The sequence below is a fragment of the Epinephelus fuscoguttatus genome, linkage group LG4, assembly GCF_011397635.1.
Source record: "Epinephelus fuscoguttatus linkage group LG4, E.fuscoguttatus.final_Chr_v1".
Taxonomy (NCBI): domain Eukaryota; kingdom Metazoa; phylum Chordata; class Actinopteri; order Perciformes; family Serranidae; genus Epinephelus; species Epinephelus fuscoguttatus.
In genome coordinates, this window is record NC_064755.1 from 40,215,595 (window position 1) to 40,224,446 (window position 8,852).

Genomic DNA, 8,852 nt, shown 5'->3' on the forward strand with positions numbered 1-8,852 from the left:
CACCTACTGTCATGCACTACTGGTCATAGTTTCTGAATTTACAATACAAAAATATTTTTACTTTAAGAAATAAACTTAATATTCCACAAAAAAAAAAATGTCTCACTTAATCTTTATTGCATGAATGAAGATGAGTCAGCACTTCTGTAAAGGCTCCTGACGGCTTTTAAAGTGTTCAGGGTGCATCACTGTTGTAATTATTTGCCTTTCAGAGTGTTGTTTAAGTGCTGTAATGTCCATGTGTGTTCCAACTGATGGATCCAGCAAAAACCTCCCAGCAGGTTGTGCATCGAGGACGACTCGTCTGATGAGAAGAAGAATTGTCCAAAAACAATAAGTTCAACAATCCCACCGGCTATCGTCGTAGCAGCTGGTTGAGGACACTGTTCTGTTTTAGCGCTCTGAGGTTGGAGATGTCCTCTGCGATGACTGGGACGTCCTCGCTGTGATTTGTCTCGTCGCTTTCTTCGTCATCGCTGTCGGAGAGCGTACACAGGAGGGCGTCGTTCTCGTATGTGGGGAAGTAATACCTGAGGAGAGATTAATGTCAGTGGTTTACTTAAAAACACTTTTAAACACTAGGCTGTTAGAGTCACTGCACGTCTTAGTGAGGCATGCCATGTATTGCTGGGGTATTTAGAAATGCAGTCAGTTGTAATATACGTGTTTCAAGAGTTGTATGTCTGTATGTGAACAGGTAGCCACACATATCTGTGTATGAATGAAAAGAGGAGAGAGACTAATTTAATTGTGCAAAATGAAAAAGGTTTTTAATCTTTGTCCTACTTCTGTTTTTTTGGAACTACAGTTCCCATAATGCTTTGGGTGTACAAGTATGACATATAATGTCGCCATGGAGTTAGATGTAAGTTAGCTCAGGACTACAACAAATTAACTTGGGCGTAATGTTTTATTTTGGAATGGTTTCAAACTATTTTTAACACTGGCGCCAGATGCAGACAGCAGTGTATGCTACAAGGATGTCATCCCTCACTGGCTTCCCACCCACCAACACTGTCATTTAATGGAGAGCACCATCAAGCTGCAGGTGCTGCTGAACACTAACGTGAGGCTATGATATTAAGAAGAGATAAAGCTGCTGAACTTACTGTGGTTGGTTCCAGGTCGACATGTCTGGCAGCTTCATCACATGACCTTCAGCCACGATGTGACGGAGGACATCGTCTCTGGATTCAAACTTCTCCTGGCAGCCGTAGCAGCGGCTCTGGTGGATCTGCCGCCGGATGAAGTTCACCAGTTTGACCTGCTGGTAGAACCGCAGGTCTGAGGAAAGACACGGTAGGGCAGGGCGTTAGTGTGTAGGTAAGTCAGCCTTGTGTGCCATTATGTGTTTAACTTTTCTGTTTCTTACAAGTCCTCGTTAACTATCAGTGAACTTTCCTTTAATTATGATGATGATTTTAAAGATAATGCACTTGATTGTTAATATTTGTTTTCTAAAGTGGTTTACTTACTGAGCTCCGTCCTCAGGTTGTGGAGATCAAAGCCATGAGCTTCCTGAAACAATCAGAGGAACAATTATCCAACGACATCACACGTCTGTACGGTGCATTAGTAATATTGATTATACATCGGATAATTAAATATGGAAAGACAACTATGTTGTTGTTGGATCTTTACCACTAGTGGAGGAAAATCTGTTGAGTTTGTCCTGAGGGCAGCACCAGAGGAACGGATATGTTTCTACCTAAATCATTTTGACATTTAATGACTCAGCTCGTCAGGCTGGATCCTGTTAATCTTAGGCTACGTTCAGACTGCAGGCAAATCAGATTTGTTTCTCAAATCAGATCCTGCACTTAGTTACAACTGATCAGATTGGATTAATGTCCCCAGACATCAACAACCTCTCTGCATGTGCTGCTGTGGTGACAATGTAGGCGTCAGTAACTACGGAGCTGCGCTGGTGATGCGGCTTTAAACGTGGCAGCCTGAAAAATACAGAGTCCATCATTTCACCCTCTGAGTCAGGGTGTCTACAGGTATCAGACAGTTAAATTAAATGCTTTTTAAGACCCGCTCAAGACACCTTTAAACCAAATTTAGGACAGATTTTTGGACAAATCGTGTTCAACTTATTGAAACATCGCAGGTGAGCATTGCAGGCAAGTAGTATAGAAGTGGTCTTGTGCAGTGTTATGTAGGAATATGGTTATTAGAGTGAGTTAAGTCAATCTACATTTTGCCAAGTGCAACTATAAAGTAAAATGACAGTATCATAGTGTTTTTTTAAATATTTGTGGTAGTTTTGGGAAAGTTTTGCTACGTCTGTTTTCCCCGGCAGCTTCTAATCTGTCTCAGCAGCTCTGTGCCATGAAGTAATAATATAAGGAAGTTCAAATTCCTCTGAAACGTTTCTTGCTGTACCTTCATGTGTGCGTAGATCTGGTCCATCGTCTCTGACTGATGATCACAGAAGAGACACACGGCAGAGACTGGATGAGCCTGCCAGTCCGACCAATCACTGTGAACAATACAGACATGTCAGACAGCTGGGAGATGAGAGAGAAGCCCGTGCCTCACACAGAAAATATGACTAGAATAAGGACTCTGTGAGGGTATTAGATCTGTCTGAGATGTGTCAGAAGCAATGAGTCACTTCACGCCTCTTCAGAGGAGATGGATGAAACTGAAGCAGTCAGGTGTTCACAGAGAGTCAGTGAAACCTGGATGTTTTGTATGCTGACACTTTTGGTTGCTACTTACTCATCCTCATCGTCGACCAGCTCCCGGTCGTCCTCGCTCTGCACTTCCTCCCAGGTCTTCCCCAGCTCCTGACGGCAGAACAGACAAAATACATGAAGTGCTGAGACAATTCACCTGAGATCAACATGAAATAAAAACACATTTGATCAGTTAATTGTCATTTATCAAAGTAAAACACTTCTGGCCTGCTGATCAGAGAAAACACAGACATTTGAAAGCTTCATTTCTCTTTATTATTTTTAGCCATTGTAGCGTCTGTCGCTCGGTCCAGCCCTTTGATCCACACTGTAATAACCACTGAATGTATTTCTATTATGTTTTGTTGAATTTTTACCAGGTAGTTGATGACATAGAAGCGATCGTATTCGCGGTTGTTGGCGTTAATGCGGCGGTGAGCTTTCTTCCTCATGTGATCCTTGAGTGTGGTTTTATCCCTGAAGGTTTTCTCACAGTACAAACACTGCAGACTGACAGGAGGACATAGAGACACAGTAAACATGTTTTCATCTCCATGTTTTCTATGAGTAAATGGTGAGAATAAAGGACAGTGTTTGTGCTGTCTTATGAATTTTTCTGTTTTCATGACCCTCCCAGAGTCGTAATAATGACAGACACGCACCGTCTTCACTGTCTCCGCTCTTACTTGTCTAATTTGCTCTGCAGAGTGTCCAGAAACTGGTTGCAGTAGACGATGTTGTCCGGCAGGCCGATGCTGAAGGAATGTTCTCTGGCCATGTGGTTCAGCAGAGACGACCTGAAGACACGATGGTGGCAGTGTTTAGTTTATTCTATTTTTTATGAAACCATGCATTAGTGAGTCGTTCTTAGAGATGTACGTGATATTTGTTCACTAAAATATAGAAAAGCAGCAGCTTTGTGCTTCAATGAAAACAGAAAACAGTGGTAAAGTTTCTCAGAATCACACAAAACTTTTTACACTGACTCATGAAACCAATTAAAGAAGTTATATATGGAGTGTTTTTCAAATAAATAATGATCCAGTGACATTTTCCTGTTATATTTATGTCCTCACTGGCAGTAAATATATGTGCTGCTTCTGACTTGTTCGAAGTTACCGTACAGTATGAGCACCACTTCCCGAGCATTAATGCAGCATTCACTTGTGACAGATTTGACATTTACTGATGTGCTTTCAGGAAGTTTCAAAGGCCTCTGACTGACCTGTTACCGGTGAACTCTTCACTGCAGAACATGCAGAGACGGTGGAAGCTGCTGTCGTCTCTCTCCTGCTGCTGCTGCTCCAGCACCTCCTCCTGTGGGAGACCAACACTGTCAGAGAAACACCAAAGACAAAGAGCAGCAGTACCAGATTTGGCTTGGATTGCTTCATCCCAAAAAAATCTATAAAACAATAATAATAACTGTGAGTAAAAGGCAAATCTGTCTACGGCATATTGACAGTGAATAGTTTTTGATTCATATCAGATCATTAGAAACAGACTCTATTGTTCTACTGCTGTTCTGAGATGAGTCTGATGTTGGTTGTGGAGTCAGATTCTCACCAGTCGTTTCTGCTGGAGCTTCTCTCGGAGGATTCTGTCCTCTGGAAGGACGTCACACAGCAGGAAGTAGTCCTCCTGCTTCTCTGTCACAACAAGTGGTTACAGGAGGATAAGCTTTAAATGAAATATGTCATAGGCACTGCATTTCATATTGTTTAGACCCTGATGAGGTCAGGATGTCAATTAGCTCGAGCAAACAGATTTAGAGTACAGTCAGTGCATATTCAAGTGATTTTTGCAGAGAATTTTACTGTAATTCTGTCTTACAGAGTGGACTAAGTTGATTTAAACAGCCTTGAAACTACTTAAGGGAAAACAAAAGGGGCATGTGTTAACAGGGTTATTTTGTCCTCATTGTAAATGCTTGTGCTACATTTGTATTATTACATTTATTCAATTAGTTTTTCTGGATTCACAACACTTTGAAATGTCCAGTTACCTCTGCACTACAGTCCTTTAAATGCAGCTGTACTGTGACTCTACTCACCGAGTGGGCCGGTGGAGTTTGTCTTTATCACGCTACAGAAATCTGTGACTGGCTGCTCCAAAAATCTGCCTTTCCAATACAACATGTACCTGACAGAGGACAGGAGTCATCAGAAAAGCATACATCTTAATGTTGAGGAAAAAATTCAGACAGCACAATTTTATTTTTTTTAAGATAACACATTATCATCAGATCATCACAAAATGATGCCATACTAGCTAATAAAAATAATATGTTTCCTACTGCAGCCTGATGAATGATATTAAACAAAATTATTGGTGGGTAAAACAATAAAAAATTAAAAGGCTAATATCAGCAAATATCAGCAGATTTATTCTTATAATCATTTTTTTTAATTATTATTTTGAAATATTTTAACTAGATCACATTCTTATAATAACTCCGGTCTGTGTTAATCTGAGAATCTTTAATGCATTAATAAAAAACCAGATTCTCTTTCAGACACTTTCCCAGCCTTTACAGTGCCTACGTTTCGTTTTGGATACACAGCTGTAGACAGAGTGCAGGTTCGTACTTTGGGAGGTCTGCGATCAGTTTGACGTCTGCGATGACCAGCTTGTGCTCCACCAGCAGGTGTTTGAGGAGGACGTCTTTCTGCTGCAGAGGGACGGACTCAGGACAGAAGAGACACACCAGCAGCTCTGTACTGACACCCTGCAGACTGGGAGCACTGGTGCCATCAGCTGGCTGCTCTGGAAAACACAGCGGCTCCAGTATGCTGTCCTGACCTGAGAGAGGGATATAACTGAACAGGTCAGCTAAACGCACACACACACACACACACACACACACACACACACGACTCCAACCCAGAGCACCCGGAGGAAATGTCTCAGGACTCCACAAATACATCCAGGCTGTTCCACAGATTACACAGCTGATGTTGTAACTGCAGAACATATTTGAGCTCAATTCAATTATTTGTTGCATCTCATTTTACCCTCATGGAAGCATTTGTAAACCTGTATTTTTATAAGATGCAAATTAAAAAATATAAAGCTCTTTTTTTGTAAAAGGTTCACTATCAGTCTTGTAGAACAAGTTCAGTATGGATTCGTAATCATTTTTGTTCCCATCCTTAGTGTGTCCATAGCACCAGGGATCAAAAACCATACAGAGAGTTGGCAGTTGGCATGTGCGGTCAGATTTGTACTTTTACTTCCTTATTTCTTCACCAGATTTTGATTAAATAATTTTCTGTAAGGCTGCTTGTGTTTAGACAATATTAATGATGTGGGGACTTTGGCTTCTTCTATTCAGTGGAGAAAGACAGTCATATTTCTCAAAGTAAGGAATCAACGAGAAAAACATCTCTCACTTCGCACACTCCTGAACAACAACTATACCAAGAAGTAAAAGATTTGCAGTTATTTAGGGACATTACTTGTCCCAAAACAGCTTGAACATAAGGTAAAGACTCTGGTTTGGCTGTCAGTCGGCTTATTTTAATTTTTGGAGTAACATTGTGTTTTATTATCAGTCACTTTCCTACAGTACATTAAAACATAATTAGACAGACAGGCAGCTGCTGTTAAACTCCATAGAATTATAAGAAGAAGAACAGGACAGTGGTGGAAGAAGCAAGTAAAAGTCAACGACTCAAAACTTTACAAAGGTAAAAGTACATAAGTATAAGCACCAAGATAAAGTACCAAAAGCAAAAGCACTCATTATGCAGAATGGCCCTTTTCAGGATAATAATATATTACTGGATTGATTAATGACGCATTAATGTGTTCATTAGTTTGATGTTGCAGCTGGTGAAGGTGGAGCTACAATTTTTTATCACTTTCTCTACTGTTGGCCAGATTAATCCATATTAATACATCATCATGTATTAGCTGATTTATATTTTGTATGAATAATCTGCACAGTAGCTACAGATAAAACAAATATAGTGGATTACAAAGTCTGAAATGTAATGGAGTAGAAGTATAAAGTAGCATAACATAGAAGCACTCTGGTAAAGTACCAGTACATCAAAACTGTAGGTACTTGAGTAAATGTGGATTTCACCAGTTATAGGAGAGGCTAACTGTGAATAACTAATGTTACCCTCCTCATGTAAATTTACGGACAGTCTGACTCGATTTACTGTGAAATTTCTCATTAAACTAATTATTCAGTTACTGTTTATAACCTGTGTGTGCCTTAACGTTACTGTAAATGGTTTACACACGGGCTGCTGGTTAGCCTGTTAGCATAGCCGGCTAGCTGCTGCCTGTTTAGCTTCATTAAACTGAAGAGCGGGAAGTTTTTCCGCTCAGTTTACTCTGTGACAGACTCTGAGATTTATCCACAGGTGAAACATCTATTTCTAACATGATAAAGCTTAATTAAATCCACTGACACGTTTAAAAAATTAACTCACCATCTTTACTCCTGTCACAGGCGGCCATCTTTAGTATCACGTGGTCAAAACAGCGACTAACGGACCAATCAGAGGTCGGAAAGGGCTTTCATGCTGCGTTCAGGGACTCCAGGTAAACGCAAAGACGACACGGTGCATTTATGTGTTTTTCAAAACTCATGACAGTTAATACGTTATTGAAGCAAGTGAATTCACTGAGCTGCTTTAATAATAGTGAAAGCAGAAACATTTAGATATTAGTGCTAAGTATAAGAACATAATGCAGCCTACAAAATCCTATTAGAAAATAACTCTCTGTTTTTTTCTGGATTATTTTCCTGTAAATTGTAAACTAAGCAAGACAGATAAGAAAATGACACCTTTATTGCTTCTTATAAGCAAAACACACTATAGCCAAATTCTGGAAATCTACTATCAGATTGAGATTTCAAGCCTGGTTTACTGGACTGTCACACTCTCCCAAAACTTTATCTTAATGATTAAGAGTAAATATTCTACTTTTGATACGATATGGGGATGTTATATGACATTTCTTGAGGGGATGGAGGCGTCAGAAGTCTACTGGCTTTCATTTATTGATCGCAACATAGTTATGGAAGTTCTTTAAGTATGTCAATACTTGTAACATTTCTAATAATTTATTTTGAACCTTGGAGAAGTATTTAATGTATTGCCCCGCCCTAGTCGTTGGTATTAAGATCATGCCTCTAATGTTCTATACTGTACCTTACTTGTTTTTGTTGTTGTTTTTGCAGTAATAGTTTAAATATATATTTTTTTAAATCCAATAAACACACTTATTTAATGAAAAAAGAACAATTAATATATCATTCATTTTCACGTACCAAATCAATACTGATCTTAGAAAAAGAGATACAAAATGAATAGCTGAATTACAGGAGAACTTCTGCACTTTTTTTTTTGTCCAAAAAGGGCTGTGACTGATTCTACTTAATGTGTTTATTTTACACAGGGCTTTAATATTGAATTAAAATAAATCACCACAACACTCATTTGCTCTCTGTGCTCAAAACCTGGCCATAAAGGCCCCGTGTTAAATGCCCCCACTTATAAAATGTGGTTACAGTTCACTACATCTAGCTATATTAGAAAAAACAAAATTAAAAAAACAACGTAACTCCTCTTCTCAGCTTCCAAGCACTGGGTTACTGTGACCCAGCATACTGGCTTGTACAATCAACCCAACATGCTGGGTCAAGGTAACCCAGTGCTGCTACAGAAACAACACAAGTTGGTTAAAGTTCAGCCCAGCATTTTTTAGAGTGAACACAAATTTCCAATTAATCGTGTACAACTTATTGACACACAGTGAATCTGAGTTTTTTGGCTTCCTTTGGACATTTGTCTATTCTGCACAGATGGTAATCCAGCTTTGATTCAGGGATTTTGTTTATGCACAAACACTGAGGTCTGAGCAACATTAATATGTTCCAGGACATGAACACTAGGTGGCACAAACAGCCCAGTCTTCTTCCTCCTGCAGTCAGACTTCTTCTTCTGTTTTTGCATTTAGGTACGTCTACTTGTACTTGAGCAAAGGATGTTTGTACTTCTTCCATCACTGTATAAAGAAATAATTTGTAATAAATGAATAAATAAATAAAAATAAGAGACAAAAACAGAGAAATGATGCACATACACTGTTAATAACAGTAATATAAAAACCAGCTAATAAATAGACCAAAGTAATGACACAATATTG

General features: G+C 39.3%; 1 protein-coding gene across 1 annotated transcript; it reads right to left on the bottom strand.

Moving 5' to 3' along the window:
* Positions 1–95: 95 nt before the first annotated feature.
* znf277 (zinc finger protein 277) lies at positions 96–7,167 on the bottom strand. Its single transcript, XM_049575276.1, has 12 exons — positions 7,130–7,167; positions 5,273–5,486; positions 4,738–4,826; positions 4,251–4,333; positions 3,910–4,001; positions 3,371–3,481; positions 3,062–3,194; positions 2,728–2,795; positions 2,389–2,485; positions 1,476–1,518; positions 1,110–1,284; positions 96–530 (listed from the first exon to the last, which is right to left on the bottom strand). The coding sequence occupies exons 1-12, from the start codon at positions 7,155–7,157 to the stop codon at positions 356–358; spliced, it is 1,308 nt and encodes a 435-aa protein (XP_049431233.1). The 5' UTR covers positions 7,158–7,167; the 3' UTR covers positions 96–355.
* Positions 7,168–8,852: the final 1,685 nt, after the last annotated feature.

What these genes read in the sequence shown, in the direction of transcription:
- znf277 (XM_049575276.1), bottom strand. Translation starts at nt 7,157, where the DNA reads ATGGCCGCCTGTGACAGGAGTAAAGATG. An exon ending in GAAGAGTTCACCGGTAACAG is followed by an intron (nt 3,482 to 3,909) that starts GTCAGTCAGAGG and finishes TCGTGTCTTCAG; the next exon opens with GTCGTCTCTGCTGAACCACA. An exon ending in AGATCTACGCACACATGAAG is followed by an intron (nt 1,519 to 2,388) that starts GTACAGCAAGAA and finishes TGATTGTTTCAG; the next exon opens with GAAGCTCATGGCTTTGATCT.